This window comes from Salvelinus sp. IW2-2015, unplaced genomic scaffold, assembly GCF_002910315.2.
Source record: "Salvelinus sp. IW2-2015 unplaced genomic scaffold, ASM291031v2 Un_scaffold4860, whole genome shotgun sequence".
NCBI lineage: Eukaryota > Metazoa > Chordata > Actinopteri > Salmoniformes > Salmonidae > Salvelinus > Salvelinus sp. IW2-2015.
Genome location: NW_019946129.1, coordinates 3,845 through 23,808, shown reverse-complemented (window position 1 = coordinate 23,808; position 19,964 = coordinate 3,845). Strand labels below are relative to the sequence as shown.

The 19,964-nt window shown below is 39.2% G+C and overlaps 1 protein-coding gene across 1 annotated transcript in view; it reads right to left on the bottom strand.

Moving 5' to 3' along the window:
• The window catches only part of LOC112077720 (NACHT, LRR and PYD domains-containing protein 3-like), a gene marked incomplete at its 5' end in the record, with an annotated part of 26,879 nt that extends 10,722 nt beyond the window's left edge, over nucleotides 1-16,157 (bottom strand). The window contains 5 exons of the mRNA XM_070441809.1: nucleotides 11,595-11,780; nucleotides 12,063-12,339; nucleotides 15,308-15,536; nucleotides 15,666-15,750; nucleotides 16,041-16,157. Of these exons, the coding sequence (XP_070297910.1) occupies nucleotides 11,595-11,780; nucleotides 12,063-12,339; nucleotides 15,308-15,536; nucleotides 15,666-15,750; nucleotides 16,041-16,157 (894 nt within the window). The remainder of the gene's footprint in view (nucleotides 1-11,594; nucleotides 11,781-12,062; nucleotides 12,340-15,307; nucleotides 15,537-15,665; nucleotides 15,751-16,040) is intronic.
• Between the last annotated feature and the right edge of the window lie 3,807 nt (nucleotides 16,158-19,964).

Genomic DNA, 19,964 nt, shown 5'->3' with positions numbered 1-19,964 from the left:
AGAGGCTACAACAAAACATGCTAACCTCTCACCTTTATACACAATAACAGAGGCTACACAAGAAAACATGCTAACCTCTCACCATTACCAATAACAGAGGCAATCACAACAAAACAGAGCTAACCCTCTCACATCCAATAACAGAGGGCTACAACAAAACATGCTAACCTCTCACCCATTACCAATAACAGAGGCTACAACAAACATGCTAACCTCTCACCATTACCAATAAACAGAGGCAACAAAAAAACATGCTAACCTCTTCACCATTACCAAAAACAGAGAGCAACAACAAAACATGCTTAACCTCTCACTCTATTACCAATAAACAGCAGGCTACAAAAAAAACATCGTACACTCATCACCATCTCACCAATGACACTCGTAGGGGGTGAATGATCCTTGTGTCCTCTGTAACTTTTACTCATTTTATCCCATTCAATTCTCAAGAGTAGCTGATTGCAGATCCTTGAATAAAGCACTTATAACATATATTCCCTCAAGTTGTATAGAATTACTATTGTTTTTGATTAATTCTTTTTCCTTTTGTTTTTTAAAGATGGACCCTTTTCCTCCGGCTTCCCGTCTGGGCGCGTCTACTGGGACGGTGGCGCAATTAACCAAAAGTGGCACCATTCACTGAATGTAGAAGTGTTCAAAGAAACATACTTCTATTTTACTGACAATACACAGAGCAAGTGACTACCAAAATGGACAGGGACGTTATTCCACCATTCAGTTGTATTGGGAAAACATCAGTTCTTAACAAACTACAACCAAGCTGACACAATACTGCAAGACTGCTAAGTTACAAACAAGACGTAGTAGCTCTCGAAAATAAGACCACCAAGAGTGAGCGATTGATGTAAATCACAACACGTTGCGAAGGAAGGGAATATGGGACCAGTCAACAATACTGTCAAAGCGTTTGGACAAGAATGTGGGAATTTGCGATCAGAAGGAGCAATCCCTCTCCCACTGAGAATTAGAGTGCTATTATGACCTAATTTTGTCTAAGTCCAAGGTGTCTGAGGTGAACATGAATGGACCCAATATCGACGTTCATCTCGTGGAATGGAGAATCCAAAGCTTACCTGATGATATCATAATCATGTAAGACAGTAAAGATACTCTACTCTAAAAAACCCAACCTTTGTACTGTACACTGTGACTACAGTGAGGTCCTAGGTCTACTTGTAGTACTTATAGTTGTGTGTTGCTTGACTTCATGTGAATAAGAGATGCTGGTGTGAATTTGTGTTTTGAATACCGTTTTTGAGAAGTGATATAATTGTTATGTGTATTCATATAGTTGATGATATTGTTATGTAGTTAATTCTACTCAATAATGTTGGGGATAGGGTATTAATTGTTATCGTGAGTGCCTTTGCTCGATCCTGAGTTTGATGACATTGATCTGATTCTCAGATAGTGTCTCCATATGTTTTTCTTGCTGAATAGTTAGTATGAATGATTATAGATTTCAATGTGTAATTCAATAACTAGTTGGATTGATATGATTGATTATGTGCATTATTAATATCGAATAACTTAGATGGTTATTCGAATTTCTCGATGATAATGTGATGAAAATTATTCCTATTATAGTTTATAGAAGTTTAGAATGAAAAGATTGTTATTGTTATGTGTATTAATATAGAGATAAATTCCTATATTTGTTTGAATTTTTTGTTCTTGAGAAAACATTAAAAATGCATTGATTGTTGTCAGCATGTAAGCATATAGACTCAGTTGATAGGACCATCATCTCCAGCTCTATGAGGAAAACGATGGAGTGGAATAATATGTCTAATATGTATTTGTTAAGAGATAAGAATATAACGGCAAATTCAGTTCCGCCGATTTCCTCTACACTCACTCATTGTCTGTCACGTTCCTAGTACATAACAGCTCGTGTTTGAAGTCCATATGATGATTTCTTCCTCTTTTGTTCTGATATGTGGCTGGTCTAGGCGTTGGTGGTTTAGTGGTCAGGACAGGTACACAGATGGAAGGGCTGATATGGCTTCTTCTTGTGTTTTGCAGCTGCTGAGTAGCTGTCAAGTGTTTGTTCTATGTTAAAGCTCCGTCCACGGTTTCTAAATTGCAACCCTAATTGCTACCCTGTGCCACACTCTCGTCAGAGAGAGATCCTGGATAGCTGAGGCAGTGTTTTCGCTTTTCCTCTGATTGAGAGGACATACTAGGGAGGTTGTTACGTAACAATTCGTTTGATATAGCAGGCCTGGGAAGTGGGGATTCATTGGATGTGGAAGCTGCGTGGCTCTGCTTCTGGGCTTCGTGAGATGCTTTGGGTGGAAATTCTCGCCCCCACCATGTAAGAACTGACGACTCTGAGGTCAGTATTCCTGTAGTTGTCAACAAGTGATAACTGTTCACCCAGATCCACATGTGTTTACCAGACACACATAGTCCACACCATATGTGTTTGGACAGTGAAGCTTACAGGTTAACTTAGTTTGCGTGCTATGCTCCAGCATTTCTTGCGATATTGTTTCATTAGAATGTTTTCATTTTACCGTGTTACGGACTATGATACAGTGATGTCTTGCCTTTTTATTGATAATAGGTATTCATACATAAACTCATATGGCAAAAAAACGACATACGTCCTCGTCACTGTCAACTGCATTTATGTTCAGTACTGAATATTACTAGTACAGCATTGTTCTATATTTAGTTGTGATTGTTATTCAGTTAAAGGATTTTTTAAACATAGGCCTGAGAACAGAGGTAAATAAAGTTTTGCTGTGATCGCTCATTGTCTCCTGATACAGCAACATGTGAACCTAACCTCAAGAAAAATCTAGATAATAATGGTATCTTGTCAGTCCCAAACCATGAACCAACATGGTCCACGCTTGGGTCTCAAAATTTAACCTACACCTAGTAGACTCACAGTCTAGTATCCGTAGGCTGTTGGCCATCTCAGGTGGGACTGAAAGAGTTAGAAGGTACGTGCAAGTGCATGAGTTCCTCCATCAATGGGAGCTGCACTAGACTTTGCTAGTTACACTCGCTACTGAAGATTATCGTTTAACCCCTTTCTCTTCTGCACCAACAAGGCACCCCTGCAAGTCCTGTAAAAATTTCTGGGATACCCAAGAAGACTCAAAGCGTGGGAAATATATGGCCCCAAATGCCGCCCCAAAGGTGCTTAACAATGTTTGATTGAGTAACTGTAGCCTAATTAAAAGCGGCGTTTCTGACTGTCTAAAATACTTACGTATACACAGGTGAACTTTCGCAATAATTCTCCCTCCTCTTGTTGCACATCCTCCCAGTGTACGTAGCAAAAATGGATCTAACGATTACACTAATACGAGTCCCTCATAAACCTTTGTTGGTTCCTACAAGATTTTGCTTTCGGGATACATATGAGAGATATTATCCAAGCTCAGCTCTCGGTGTGTCTGCCGGTACCTATGGCCAGAAGTGTGCACTGTAAGGCAATTTTCCTGTCTTGGGCCTGACAGAGAGAAATCGAATCAGGTAACCTATCCCACATTTTTTGTTATACTAACCACCATAACAGAAATACCAAGCATGTTACACAACCGTTAGAAACACAAAAAATGTAAACTGGTTAAGATAATAAAGGCCCTAAGAGTGTTAGGGAAGGATGTGTCCCCTGCCGCAACCCTTAACCCTTGCACGCATAGTTTACCCATAGGTCTCACCTGTTTACTTCAATAACGGTATGCCATGCCCTCTTCATATGATGCCTATACACAAAATCACTCCCTTGCAGCCGGTAATATAAACCTTTGTAATTCTTAGAATTGGTCGTATAATACTGTTGTCAGTACTGTCATGACATCCTAGGTCCTCATCTACCTGATCCAGCTGGCTTAGAGGTTGTGGTGGTTTTGTTCGAACTCTGCCCCTCATTTATTTGCTTTTCAGAACGCTGCCGGTTTTGTCGGATTTCTAAATTTCGGAACCCTCATCATATCCCCAGCGTTAGGTTCAACCCTCACTCCGAAACAAGAGTGCAAGATCAGTTACATACACTCTGTACCAAAATACAGTTATTGTTGGGTATTTGTAATTTATTGGAAGGTAAGCAATTCCGTTTTCATTAACAAACGAGAGTGTTTACAGTAATGGACTGTGGGTACCTACATCATGGAAACGTTTCAGAGGTACTAGCATTCCTTCCACAAGCTTCCCCATCTACTTTGCATATTGTTTAGATGCATTCGAAAGAGATCCTTAGAATTTATATTTAGGGGCCCACAATGTTCCAAATTCTGGAAAACCAAGACGGAGCTGTCATGGCGGTTCTAACACATCTCGAGCACTCCAATGGTTATGCCAACTTCGTTTTCCTTTTTCATCTTTTTGCCGTGTAATTTATTTTTAGTTTCAGCAAATCTCGCATCTTGCTAACCAGTTTTAAACCCAAACACGCCAACTTATATCTTTAACTAGTTTGAGCCACTCCGTAATCTTCACCAGAATACCCCTTTACTATGAAATGTACTTTCTGAGATGAAATCTATTTTTCTGAGAGATCCGAAAGGTTATGTGACTCTATGTTAGTCCAGCCGTTTGCTTGACTCCCTGTTGCTCTTTATTGTAGAAAGTTATCGCCCCATCGTTCATCCAACATATTCACTCTTCGCTCCTTGATGGCTCTTCTTGTGTTTCTCGTGTAAGGCCAAATTAAGGTGCTCGCCCACTAACTTAATGGAGAAAAGTGGTGCACCATTGAGTGATATGCCCTCTCTCAAACTTGTTTTAATGGGACTAATCGGAACTACTCTGTCCTCCCTAGTGTTTTGAACTGAAGACCACATGATGTCATGTATAAGATTCATTTCACATATTAAGCCCCTGAACTTGAAATGTAGCTCAACCTGTGTGGCATAGAAGTAGTTGGCGCTTTCAAAATGTATATCCACATTATAGTTCGGAGGTTTATCCACTCAGTGTAATATTGTCTTATAGGTTTCAAATCTGGCCAATCTTCTTTATTTTGTGTGTGAATCCTCCAAGCAACTCAGCAGTCACTGACACGTCGATGCTATAAAAATAAGTCACCCCCACGTATCCATAGCTATTTTGTAAGACATGCCCCACATCCCCGTTTGTAACCAAGCAAATTTGAAATTTACGAAAACTGACCCGTTTGGGAGTGGTAAAACGAGTGAGTATACTCTTGAGTTGTTCTTCGGCTTGCTAAAGAGCCTCCCTCCTTTTCATTCCTCGCAAACATAGACGCATTTTTTATGTTCTCGTTTATTATGGGGAGATTCCCAGTACTAGTTTCTCTCGTAAATATAGTTGTTATATTCCCCATGCAGACCAGGAGGGGTATCCCATTCCTTACTCTCTAAAACAAGAAAGTGGGAATGATTCTATGTCGTCTCATCATGCATCCAGCTACGCAGTCTGCAAAAACGTAAGTTCTGTCTTTTATTATTTGGCAGTTCTTGTGATAGCTATTTAAGTTGGCTTATGCCTTCCCCATGAAATATTCGTTCTTGTTTAAAATGCGGACCAAGACTACACATTTTCAGGTTATATTAGAGACTATTATCAGATGATTTAGATACATTGACTCTGCCGTATTATATTACTCATGTTATGGACTTACCAAGAACAGATACTACCTCTATAACTATGTCTTTGTTGATCTATCCATCACATATTGGTGGCGGTATTCTACACCTTCACATTATCTCTATTGATATGATATCCCACATAATCTTTCATTCTCAAGACTACAACGGTCAGTCAAGCTGTATGCAAGTTTGTTATTTAACCTTGTGTAGTTACGATAGAGACCACACCAAATATTTTGATATATTTAGCACATTTACCCAAGTATGATACAAGACACTACATAATACTTCTGAGCGTTTCCCAATATTCGTCGTTAAGTTTTGAACGTGAAGTTAACAAATAGAAATAATGAACAACTACACACAGTACTTCCACAATTCACAGCTAACTTGGGAATAACTTTAGTTTAGGATTAGACTTATAATGGAATTATAACCTTCCCGAAAGAACCCTTTAACTTAATAATACACAATTTTTTTAAGAACGCCGATAGATCACTATGAGTATTTTATTCAAAACCACAATATGTATTAATATTATTAATCCCTTCCAGTAGGATGAACGTGCCCGATCTGTTTAAATGTCTCTTGAATTAATATGTGACCCAATAAAAGGGGCGTGCTGAGGGTACCCATGGCTTGTGCCACATGGTTAGGTGCCTTTACGGAAAATATCCCACCACATGCGATGTTATCTAAGATGAACATATGAACTCACCCTAGAATTTATCTAAGGGTTCAACACAATCTGAGCAGAAGATCTCAAGGTACCGGTGTAAAATAATATAAAAAAACGATAACTTAACTGTAGGATAGCTTATCTCTAACAGATGAAAGCACATGTAAAACGACATACTTAAACTCTGTTATGCCTTTATAGGGGTTGTTCATTTGACATTCGGAAAAGTTTTGTTTAAGACGCTGTTCAATGTGATGAGATGTATCGTGTGTCTGGGTTCTTCCCCGAAGTGATGACTGGGTTCCGACAGGGTTTGTTTGTTTGGACTGTGATCGAAAAAAGTCGAAGCTTAGTCCTTTTTTGTTGGTTGGATTGTTCTTCTTATCGAGGCCAATGTGGCGACGTGTACACCGAGTTTGAAATGTACCACTTGTGCGGGCCAATTATACTGCGGACTCTTCGTTTCTGCAGATAATCCGGGATTTTGTTAAACTTATAAAAGTTAGTCTCCCACACCACCCAATGAGAGTACATCCTCCGCCGGATCCTGAAGAGTCTGAAATCAACAATCGTTCCTGCTCCAATCGCCTGAAAATTCGACGTCACGCAGTCCCTCTAAACCAACAGCCCAAAGGTAATAATTGCAATTCTAATTTTTTGTTTTGCAGACTAGTGGCTAGGCCATATCTTGTGAGCGATAAAGGCGTGTATATTCTCTGCGATCTCTTCTATTTCCGCCTAGCTGCATATGTAAACTTTACATTAGAATCGATACGCGAAGGTTTCCTCAAAACAAAAGGAAAAAGTGGACAAAACATAAATTTATTTAGAACTAGCTGCCGCATGTATAGTCGTATTGTGTGTGAACCAATAAGTCGTGTCGAAACAATATACGAAATATTAAAGTATTACAATACCCTGTTGGGTGGTCTGATATGATATTCTCTTTCTGATTATCCTTTGCACCAGACTTCACATCCATCACGTCCCAACCCACCCTCGTTCTAAAGGTCCCACAAATACTTGCAAGGCCAGTCTTCGGAGTATATCCTCTTTTTTCTAGGATAGGGCTAGCATCAGCTAACCAAAGGCAAGTGTGCTAGTGTCCGATGGATTCATGAATCCCCCGCGGAAACAACTAAACTTGATGAGAGACCGGTTCATTGTCTGGGAACGCAAAACAGTGATAAAAAAAATGTGGGATGGGTGGATCAGATCACAGATATACACCCCCTTCCACTACCCCGAGAGGGTAGCGCAGGGCTCATTAGGAATACAAACAATAAAACACATAAGCCTGGTTGGCCAGTGGCCTCCCTGAGATTCAATGCTAATCGGGTAATCGTACCAGCCACAGCCGCCGATGTACCTCAAGAACCTAAGTTTAATATCCTATATTTTGAACAATAGCGTCTCATAATGAACCCCATGTCAAGTCCCCGTTGTTCAAAAATTTGGAGGCAGCACACATGAGATCTATAGCAATAGAAACAAGAGTTATAGATAATCTTGTTTACTCACGAAGAAAAACTCCTCAGTTGACGCCTAACATACCCTCTTAACCATCTATCCTTAGGGAGAGAGTGTTTTCTCTTGATCCCATTAGCGCGTTTAGTTTGCGTTAATATTTCGTGTCAAAATATGATCTGACAAAAGGCCTCCGGTTTTTGTCCAACTTCTCTAGATTCTGCCAACACCTCTAAACATTGTTTACCCCTACCAAAATCAATTATGTTCGTAATATCTTTATAACTTGCTGTTGATAGTTTCCAGTGCTCCGCTACTACGTTATCAGTGCGTGATAAATATCTGAGGATCTGAAAATTCACAAGATTGTGGATTTTTGAATAACAATAAACTATGTAAAACAGCCGAGCATTGATTATCGGAAAGACATTTATAATATGTGTTACTCACCCAAATTAACAGTCTCCCGGACGACTAGAACAACACCCAAGTGAGTGATTTTGGTTTCAAGATACAAAACATATGGTCAAACCTTGCTTACGGTTTGGAATGCAACGTATCCACGTGTCATTCTTACTTCCAAATGATGGAAAATAACTTGGCCCTGACCCTCTTTGGATCATTGCCTCCTTTGCTCGCAGATGTTGTGACGAACTCGTAGATCAACCGAGCATAAATAGCTAGCGAGCATAATATCCTTTTGCTCCGTCCTAACACGACAGAAAATCCCTCCTTCGGCTCAATATAATTACTGATATGTTGCTTTGACTCTCGGACTATCACAAAAGACTAGTATTTGTTGCGAAAGCAACGAATCCCTCTGGTGACCTGTTCCAAATTTTGTGAAATAATTTAACACAAACAAATTTTGTTACAGGTTCCAAGCCCCTATCCTCTCCCATGTCCTAAAATTGAATTTACCCATGTATTAAAACCGAGAGAATCTTATTTTTTCCTAATCCAATATTACAAATAGAGAGCCTTTTACTTGTATTAGCAAACAAATATGATAAGGTCACAGCTACTAAGGTAGCTATGAGTTATCTATGCTGGTCCAGTACATCTCACTACATATTGTATGATCGCTTTTTGAAGTACTACAAGTACACCAAGTCTTAAGACACTTTCTTACACTCCATCCCAACGCTCTTCTGGTATGTGATCTCGCAATAAATGCACCGTATAAAATTGTTTGTCCTTGTTACCGCCTCTAGAAGAACAACTCCTCTGCGGGGCCAAATCTAAAAAACTACCTGTTTGAGGTCAAACTCAAGCCTGCCATAGAGTGTAGAGTCCTCTTTTATTTCTTTCTATTTGGGTAATCACTTGGCTGTTAGTACGATGAGAGTCAACTGTTGTATATGGCAAACATGGCTGCCTTACACTCTGGCAGACTTGATAGTACTGTTAACAAGTGTTAAACACAATTTTTAAAATCGTATACGGTTAGTAGTTTCTCGAAAGGTTGAACAAAGATGCAATGATAGATAGGCTATGAGGAGCTATAAAACCAACTGATAAGTGAATCTGGCTTTATTGTTAACAATAAGAGAATAACAAGCCCATAATAGTGTGGATCCAAAAGGGACAATAGTCAACATTTCTTGACTTTCCTGTAGCCAGGCTATCTGAATTTCAATGTTTAACCTAAAGGATCATTTAGGTTCCTATCTTAGATTTGACATCAAGTTTGTAAGGGTCCAATGCAGTTTTCGGAAGGTTTCAGAATAAATGATGTGAGACAAGCAAAAGTAAAACTGCCTGTTATGTCATGGCCTCAGGACGCTAGGATATGATATATGATCTGGTAGCGATTGGATTAAGAAAACACTCTGAAGTTTCTAAACTGTTAAAATAATGTCTGTGAGTATAACAGAACACCTCCAATTGACTCAAATGATGTCAATTAGCCTATCAGAAGCTTCTAAAGCCATGACATCATTTTCTGGAATTTTCCAAGCTGTTGAAAGGCACAGTCAACTTAATGTATGTAAACTTCTGACCCACTGGAATTGTGATACAGTGAATTATAAGTGAAATAATCTGTCTGTAAACAATTGTTTGAAAAATTACTTGTGTCATGCACAAAGTAGATGTCCTAACCGACTTGCCAAAACTATAGTTTGTTCACAAGAAATTTGTGGAGTGGTTGAAAAACGAGTTTTAAAGACTCCAACCTAAGTGTATGTAAACTTCCGACTTCAACTGTATGGATATTGTCACGCCCTGACCTTAGAGATCCTTTTAATTCTCTATTTTGGTTAGGTCACGGTGTGACTAGGGTGGGTAGTCTAGTTTTTTAATTTCTATGTTGGCCTGGTATGGTTCCCAATCACAGGCAGCTGTCTATTGTTGTCTCTGACTGGGGATCATATTTAGGCAGCCTTTTCCCACTGTGTTTTTGTGGGATCTTGTCTATGTCTATTTACCTGCGAGCACTACATTGGCTTCACGTTTCGTTTTTGCGTTTTATTGTTTTCTGTGAGTTTCATCTAATAAACATGTGAAACTCTATGCACGCTGCGCCTTGGTCCATTAATTCAACCAACGTTCATGACAGATATAATATATAATGTGTAATATATATAATATATACTGTGTAATATATATAATATATACTGTGTGATATATATATAATATTTACTCTGTATTATATGGATATAATATATACTGTGTAATATATGGATATAATATATACTGTGTAATAAATATGGATATAATATATACTGTGTAATAAATATGGATATATTATATATACTGTGTAATATATATGGATATAATATATGCTGTGTAAATGTCCCTTTTTCAGGAACCTGTCTTTCAAAGATAATTCATAAAAATCAAAATAACTTCACAGATCTTCATTGTAAAGGGTTTAAACACTGTTTCCCATGCTTGTTCAATGAACCATAAACAATTATTGAACATGCACCTGTGGAATGGTTGTTAAGACACTAACAGCTTACAGACGGTAAGCAATTAAGGTCACAGTAATGGAAATTTAGGACACTAAAGAGGCCTTTCTACTGACTCTGAAAAAAAACGAAAAGAAAGATGCCCAGAGTCGCTGTTCATCTTCGTGAACGTGCCTTAGGCATGCTGCAAGGAGGCAACGCCGAGCGCCCGCGAGAACAAGGAGAGGCACCAACTTCGGCGGAAGTCGTGACAATACTGCTCGTTCTGTGCGTGAGTTCCTGCAAGACAGGAATGTCAGTGTTCTGCCATGGCCAGCAACGAGCCTGGATCTCAATCCCATTGAGCACAAATGGGACCTGTTTCATCGGAGGGCTGGGGCCATTCCCCCCAGAAATGTACAGGAACTTGCAGGTGCCTTGGTGGAAGAGAAGGGTAATATCTCAGAGCAAGAACTAGCAAATCTGGTGCAGTCCATGAGGAGGAGATGCACTGCAGTACTTAATGCAGCTGGTGGCCACACTAGATACTGACTGTTACTTTTGATTTTGACCCCACCTTTGTTCATTGACACATTATTCAATTTCTGTTAGTCACATGTCTGTAGAACTTGTTCAGTTTATGTCTCAGTTGTTGAATCTTATGTTCATACAACTATATACACATGTTAAGTTTACTGAAAATAAATGCAGTTGACAGTGAGAGGACGTATCTTTTTTTTCCTGAGTTTATGTATGAATACCTTTAAATAAAAGGAGACATCCTGTACTGTCACCTAATATGAAACATTCTATCACAAATCCAAAATGCTGGAGCATAGCACCAAATGTAAAACTGTAAGCTTCACTGTCCAAACACATATGGTGTGGACTATGTGTGTCTGGTAAACACATGTGGATCTGGTGAACAGTTATCACTTGTTGACCAACTACAGGAATACTGACCTCAGAGTCTCCAGTTTACAGTGGGGATTCCCCAGTCCAGCAGAGAGCAGCTTCACTCCTGAATCCTTCAGGTCATTGTTACTCAGATCCAGCTCTCTCAGGTGTGAGGGGTTGTGTGAGGGGTTTGACCTCAGAGCTGAGACAAGAGAAGCACAGCCTTCCTCTGTGACTCCACAGCCTGACAGCCTGACAAAGAGATCATCATGACTTCAAACACACTGTTAATTTAACATGAGTAGTGTAGAAGGACAATGGCGGATGAATTTGGTTTATTCTACCTAACAACATATAGATTATTCTTCCGTTTCCTAGTACTGTATGGTCATATTGTTATACTAATGTGAAAATCAATGCATTTATTTAATGTTTTTCAAAATAATATTATATACATATTATAATACATATTTTTCTCTAAACTAAATATTTCTTCCTGATGATTAGTTCTTATATGTCATGTTATTTACTCACAGAACAACTCTGGAGGCTTTGAACACTGGCAGCAGCCTCAGAAGACCTTCCTCTGATCTGGAGTATTCCTTCAGGTCAAACACATCCAGCTCCTTTTCTGAAGTCAGCAACACAAAGACCAGAGCTGACCACTGTGCAGGTGACAGGTTGGGTTTTGAGAGACTTCCTGATCTCAGGTAGCTTTGGATCTCCTCCACTAGAGAATGGTCATTCAGTTCATTCAGACAGTGGAACAGATTGATGCACCTCTCTGGAGAGGGATTCTCTCTGATCTTCCCTTGATGTACTTCACTGTTTCTTCATGGGTCTTTGAGCTGCTTCTTGTCTTAGTCAGTAAACCTCGTAAGTGCTTCTGATTGGACTCCAGTGAGAGGCCCAGAAGGAAGCGGAGGAAAAGGTCCAGGTTTCCTGTCTCACTTTGTAAGGCTTTATCCACAGCACTCTTGTAGATAGTAACTTCAGACTTGTCTTTTGTTTGCAGTTTGTCAATTAGATTCTCATTGTTGTTGATGAATGAGAGGAACACATATACAGCACCAGAAACTCCTGAATGCTCAGATGAACAAAGCAGTACACCTTGTTCTGGTACAGCACACATTCCTCTTAAAGAGCTGTGTGCACAATCCTGAGTACACTGAGGCTTCATTGACATCAATGCCAGCCTCTTTCAGGTCTTCTTCATAGAAAATCAGATTGCCTTTCACAAGCTGCTGAAAAGCCAGTTTTCCCAGTGACAGAATGCTCTCTTTATTCCAGTGTGGACCTGTCTCTCCTTCCCAAGATACTTTTCATTCTTCTGTTTGGTATGAAACTCCACAAGGTGTGTGTACATCTCAGTCAGAGTCTTGGGCATCTCTTCTCTCTTATGTTTCAACATGTGTTCAAGGACTGTTGCAGAAATCCAACAGAAGACTGGAATGTGGCACATGATGTGGAGGCTCCTGGATGTCTTTATGTGTGAGATAATTCTGCTGGCCAGGTCCTCATCACTGAATCTCTTCCTGAAGTACTCCTCCTTCTGTGGGTCATTGAACCCTCGTACCTCTGTCACCTGGTCAACACACCCTGAAGGGATCTTATTGGCTGCTGCAGGTCGGGTAGTTATCCAGAGGAGAGCAGAGGGAAGCAGATTTCCCTTGATGAGATTTGTCAGCAGAACATCCACTGAGGTTGACTCTGTGACGTCCCAACAGATCTTGTTCTTCTGGAAGTTAGGGCAGTCGGCACTCATCCAGACCATCAAAGATGAACAGAACTTTGTACTTGTTGTAGATGGAGATTCTTGATTGTTTGGGTTCCATTGAGAAGTAATTGAGAAGTTCAATGAAAGTGTGTTTGTCCTCTTTCATCAAATTCAGCTCCGAAAAGGGAATGAAAATACAAATTGGACATCCTGATTTGCTTTTCCTTCAGCCCAGTCCAGAATGAACTTCTGCACAGAGACTGTTTTTCCAATGCCAGCGACTCCCTTTGTCAGCACAGTTCTGATATGTTTGTCTTGTCCAGTTAAGGGTTTGAAGATGTCGTTACATTTGATTGCAGTCTCTGGTGTTGCTTGTTTCCTGGTTGTTGTCTCAATCTGTCTCAGCTCATGTTCATTATTGACCTCTCCTGTTCCACCCTCTGTGATGTATAGCTCTGTGTAGATCTTATTGAGAAGTGTTGGGTTTCCTTGTTTAGCGATCCCCTCAAATACACATTGAAACTTCTTCTTTAGATTAGATTTGAGTTCACGTTGGCAAATCACAGCAAGCTCATCTGAATGAAGAAATAACACAGAGGATATTAATATTACGTCTGTTTTAATGCTACAGTATATGTAGGACAGTTATAAAGTTTAAATTATAATAATTTATTCTCTTAACTGAATGTATAAATGTTTTCATAATGCATTACAGACTGGTGTGACTGATTATATTATTATTGGTATTACTGATGGTATTATTAATGTTGTCTCTCTCTCTAAATTAAACAAACACATCCACCACATCTAAATGCATGCTCTACAACCGATCGCTGCCCGCACCTGCCGCCCGTCCAACATCACTACTCTGGACGGTTCGGACTTAGAATATGTGGACAACTACAAATACCTAGGTGTCTGGCTAGACTGTAAACTCTCCTTCCAGACTCACATCAAACATCTCCAATCCAAAGTTAAATCTAGAATTGGGCATGCTATTTCGCAACAAAGCATCCTTCACTCATGCTGCCAAACATACCCTTGTAAAACTGACCATCCTACCGATCCTCGACTTCGGCGATGTCATTTACAAAATTGCCTCCAATACCCTACTCAATAAATTGGATGCAGTCTATCACAGTGCTATCTGTTTTGTCACCAAAGCCCCATATACTTCCCACCACTGCAACCTGTACGCTCTCGTTGGCTGGCCCTCGCTTCATTCTCGTCGCCAAACCCACTGGCTCCAGGTCATCTACAAGACCCTGCTAGGTAAAGTCCCCCCTTAGCTCAGCTCGCTGGTCACCATAGCAGCACACACCAGTAGCACGCGCTCCAGCAGGTATATCTCTCTGGTCACACCCAAAACCAATTCTTCCATTCGGCCGCCTCTCCTTCCAGTTCTCTGCTGCCAATGACTGGAACGAACAACAAACATCTCTGAAACTGGAAACACTTATCTCCCTCACTAGCTTTAAGCACCAGCTGTCAGAGCAGCTCACAGATCACTGCACCTGTTCATAGCGCATCTATATTTTTAGCCCAAACAACTACCTCTTCCCCTACTGTATTTATTTATTTTGCTCCTTTGCACCCCATTATGTCTATCTCTACTTTGCACATTCTTCCACTGCAAATCTACCATTCCAGTGTTTTACTTGCTCTATTGTATTTACTAAGCCACCATGGCCTTTTTTTGTCTTCACCTCCCTTATCTCACCACACTTGCTCACATTGTATATAGACTTCTTTTTCTACTGTATTATTGACTGTATGTTTGTTTTACTCCATGTGTAACTCTGTGTTGTGGTATGTGTCGAACTGCGGTGCTTTATCTTGGCCAGGTCGCAATTGTAAATGAGAACTTGTTCTCAACTTGCCTACCTGGTTAAATAAAGGTGAAATAAATAAATAAATAAAAATCCCTGCTGCTACTTGATGAGGTCACTAGGAGTTGTGTTAAGGCTGCTACAATATCATTGAGTTACACAGCTACTTTAGCTGTACTTTAGCTTTTTAAATGTTATAAAACAGCATTCAACATGAGGCACACAGATCTTACATTTCTCCAGTGTGTCAGCAAGCTCCTTCTGGTTCATTTTCCTCAGGACGTGCAGTGTGATCTTCAGAGCCCCCTCTCTGGCACTGCTCTCCTGCTTCTCATCTTCAGCATCCACCACTTCCTTATCCTGCTTCGGATTCTCAAAGCCTTCTGGGAGTTCTGGATTAAGAATCCTCTTGAACATCTTCAGCTCGTTCTTCACAAATGTCATAATATTCTTTTCAAGCAACTGAAATAAATCAAGTAAATAAGTTAAGCAAGAGAAGAAATGCTTTCTCATTAACACATTAATGAATGATTGCCAGATCAACCTTACTTGAGATAAACAAAAACAAATGTACATAACAGGACCACATACACTGAATATGGAGGCCAGGTCTGTTTGATGACTCCGGGAAGAGTGACCACTGAGAATCTCTGACTCTGATCTCTCCTGTTGGTTTCTGTGGACAAAACATGAGATTACATCTCCCAATCCAGGAGTGCACCCCCCCCCACACACACACACACACACACACACACACACACACACCACCACAACACACACACACCACACACACCACAACACACACACACACACACACACACACACAACACACACAGGAATGAATGCTGTGATTGTTTAGCCTATGGATTTATGAAAAACAAAAATAAATCGGGAAAATGGGAGAGGAGAAATGACTAGAGACAGTATTGTTTAACTCACTGACCATGACCCATGAGTTCTTCTTACCTTTGTTCAGTAGACAAGTCTCCCTCTCTAAAGTTTATAGGTTTACCCATAGACCAGTCACTCTTCATGGACACACAGCTGGGTACAGGGGAGGCTGATCTCTCCTGCTTAAATGGGCTTCAACACAACAGAGACAAACATTACGTCTCTCATCTACTCTGGGAAACAGATGGGAAACATAAGAAGAGTTTCATTCCAAATCGCTAAATATCCATTTTCAGAAATGTTAGTAAATTTGCTTTTATTGTTTAAAGAAATTATGAAAGAGATTGGTGTGTTTTTTCACTATTTAATCATGGCATCAGGTTGTTCATTGACAGACATGTATTTGTTTAAAACTTCATTGGGATAGGGGGCAGTATTTTCACGTCTGGATGAAAAGTGTGTCCAAAGTAAACTGCCTGCTACTCAGGCCTAGAAACTAAGATATGCATATTATTAGTAGATTTGGATAGAAAACACTCTGAAGTTTACTGTTTGAATGATGTCTGTGAGTATAACAAAACTTATTTGGCAGGCAAAACCCCGAGGACAAACCAGACAAACCATTTTCTTGAGGTCACTCTCTTTTCAATAAGCTTTCATTGGGATTCCAGATTTCTAAGGGGCAGGCTTGCAGTTCCTATCGCTTCCACTGGATGTCAACAGTCTTTAGAAATTGGTTGAGGTTTTTCCTTTGAGAAACGAAGTAGCACTGTTCGGAACGAGGGTAGAGGGAAGTGTACTCTTTGTTAGAGGCGTGTGACCTGAATAGCACGCTCCACTTTGTTTTCCTCTGGTATGGAACACAGTTTATTCCATCTTAAATTTGATCGATTGTTTACGATAACAAATACCTAAAGTTGCATCAGGAAAGTTGTTTGAAATGTTTGGACAAAGATTACAGGTAACTTTTGAGATATTTTGTAGTCATATTGCACCTTTTGGAACCGGTGTTTTTCTGCATCAAACGCGCCAAATAAATTGGACCATTTGTGATGTTTATGGGACATATTAGAGTGCCAACAGAGGAAGATCTTCAAAGGTAAGGCATGAAATATATATTTATTTCTGCATTTTGTGTCACGCCTGGTGGGTTGAAATATGATTGTCTGTGTTTGTTTGCTGGGGTGCTGTACTCAGATAATAGAATCGTATGCTTTCGCCGTAAAGCCTTTTTGAAATCTGACATGTTGGCTGTGTAGCTTTAACAAGTGTAGCTTTAATTTGGTGTATTGCATGTGTGACTTCATGAAAGTTAAATTTTTATATTAATTTATTTGAATTTGGCACTCTGCATTTTCACTGGATGTTTGCCATATATATAATTCACTAAATGTATGATGTTTTTGGTTAAAGTCAGTTTCATTGTTTGTTATGTAATAAATTGTTATTTTATGGTTGTAAGTGGTAAAATGAACTAGAACATTTTATATTTTGCAATTCTGAGAAAAAAAATACTACTTTAGCAAATATTTACACGTTATTCAGTACTACTGCAGTTGCTACATAATTCCAATAGATGGCAGCATAAGACCACTAATGACATTTCAGAAGATTAGTTTAGTTTTCTCCCTGGATACACCTCTACTCACAGGAAACCTCCTGTGTTCGCTTCCCACACTGCTAACACAAGAGGAAGGACTGAAAAAGCATTTAACAGATAGCTGTGAACTAATATAATGATGATTCATGTTTATTATTACCTGTTTTTATCTGAAAGCGAAGGACATGTTGAGGTAAATTTACTAACCGGGAGGGCTGCATGATGTAATTTATTGGAGGGCTGGAAGACGCACTTTTGTCTTATCTATTTCGAGGTTGTTTACTCGCAATATGAGAAATGAAGAAAATATTTTTTAATGTATGTATACTAGAGTTGAGGTTAAGATTACTTTTTATAATGTATAAATAGTGAGGTTGAAGTTGTGACGAGTGATAATTTACCCCAGGGTTCAATACCTGCTATAATCACTATTTTGTTGCCGTCCCAAAAGCAACACAGCCCTAATACAAGATATATAGCTAACATTAAAGTAATGAGTGACCATTGTAGAAAATCATGGGACATATAGTCTGTGGTTTCATGCTATTTTATGTCAATCATATTGCTGCTTGTAGCCTATAACTGATGCTTCATGGTCCTATGCTGCCATCTATTGGAAATATTTAGCAATTAAAAGGTATTAATTCACTGATATACATTGGTGAGGCAGCTGACAAATAAAGTGTATTAACCTCATTAATTCCTTAGATCAGTCGCAAACCTGACCCACCTATCCCAAGCCCATTTCTGGACTTTCACATAGAGGTTACGAGGTCACCCAGTTCAAACCTCATTTGAAAAATAAAAACACATGTGGCTTGTTGATCAAGTGTTCTGCCTTGCAATAATAAATATAATAAAATAACCAAACAATAAAAGCAAAATGCTTAGACAGGTTTTGATTAACAAAATAATCATAATGCTATTTAGTACTATAATGGTATTTACTAACATAATATCATTACTAAAATCATTTCTAAAAGTGTTCTAGGCTACCCTACCCTAGAATTAGGGTTAAGGGTTCGGGTTAAGGCTAAAATAGGTAATACGTAGGGTTAGAGTTTCTGTAAATCACTTTGTGACATATGCTGATGTAAAAAGGGCTTTATAAATACATTTGATTGATTGTTATGTTTAGGGTTTTTAAGGCAAAAAACAGTATGGGTTTATAGCTCTCTTGCTCCTCCCTGTGGCCTGCTGTGGGTACTACATAACTCATTTGCGACACTTGCTAGGCTCATAATCTGAGGTAGCAACTGCGTCAGATCTACAAATCAATGAGCTAGACCTGTCCATTTGGTTTACAACTCAGTGAACCTGCGCAGCATTCGCTCAATTCGATGCCTGCAAATGAAGATTTCGATGCATATCAAATTACCCAGCAGCCATTTAGAAACAAGATGACACAAAAAAATTAATTATCTTATTTCAAAAATGTATTCTGGCTGTTTAAATCAGCCACATCTTGAAAAAGAGGACAGTAATAATAGTAATAATAATTTAATAAAGATATACCCATCTAAAATCTATTAACTGATAATCTGAGAACAGTAATATTGAAGGACAGTAAAAATAGTAATAATAATGTAATAAAGATATACCCATCTAGAATCTATTAACCTCTTGAGAATACAGGGGGTGCTGTTTCAACGTTGACATTTTGCCTCTCCAAATTAAACTGCCTCCTACTCAATTCTTGCTCGTACAATATGCAAATTATTATTACTATTGGATAGAAAACAATATCTAGTTTCTAAAACCGTTTAAATTATGTCTGTGGGTGGAACAGAACTCCTTTTACAGCGAAAATCCTGACATGACTTGCGACGGTCTGAGAATTATACTCTGATCTGGGTTCAGTTTAAAAGTCTGTGTATATGCTATGGCTGGAAATGAACTGCACCCGCCTTCCCCTGGATGTCAGTAACCAATGAGAAGTGGAATGGGCTCTCTGCGTAGCTGTCCGAGTTTATAAAGCCAGGTGGAACGAGAGTACCTTCCTTTRTCTCGTTCGTCATGGCGCAAGGKAAGAMCRCAGGATGAAATTTTGGAACGCTCAGTTATRGACCTTAGATGTATCCGTCTGTAATTTAATTAAATYTAGGTGATGGAAACATCATAACGTAGTTATTTTAAACCGAGTTATATCAGTTTATGCGAGTATATTGTTATTTTCGGCATTTTCTTAGTATTCTATTATCATGATTTGGCCATGTCTGCTCACATGGCTGTTGTTAGCTGCTAATACGAAGTTGAAGACGGTTTTTACAAGAAAGAAATGATTCTTCTGGACAATGGACACATTGACCAGATACTGATGGAAGCTCGACCAAAAGTAAGAACTATTTATGGTATTATTCTGTATTTATGTGGAAAAATGTAATCGTGTTTGATCAGCA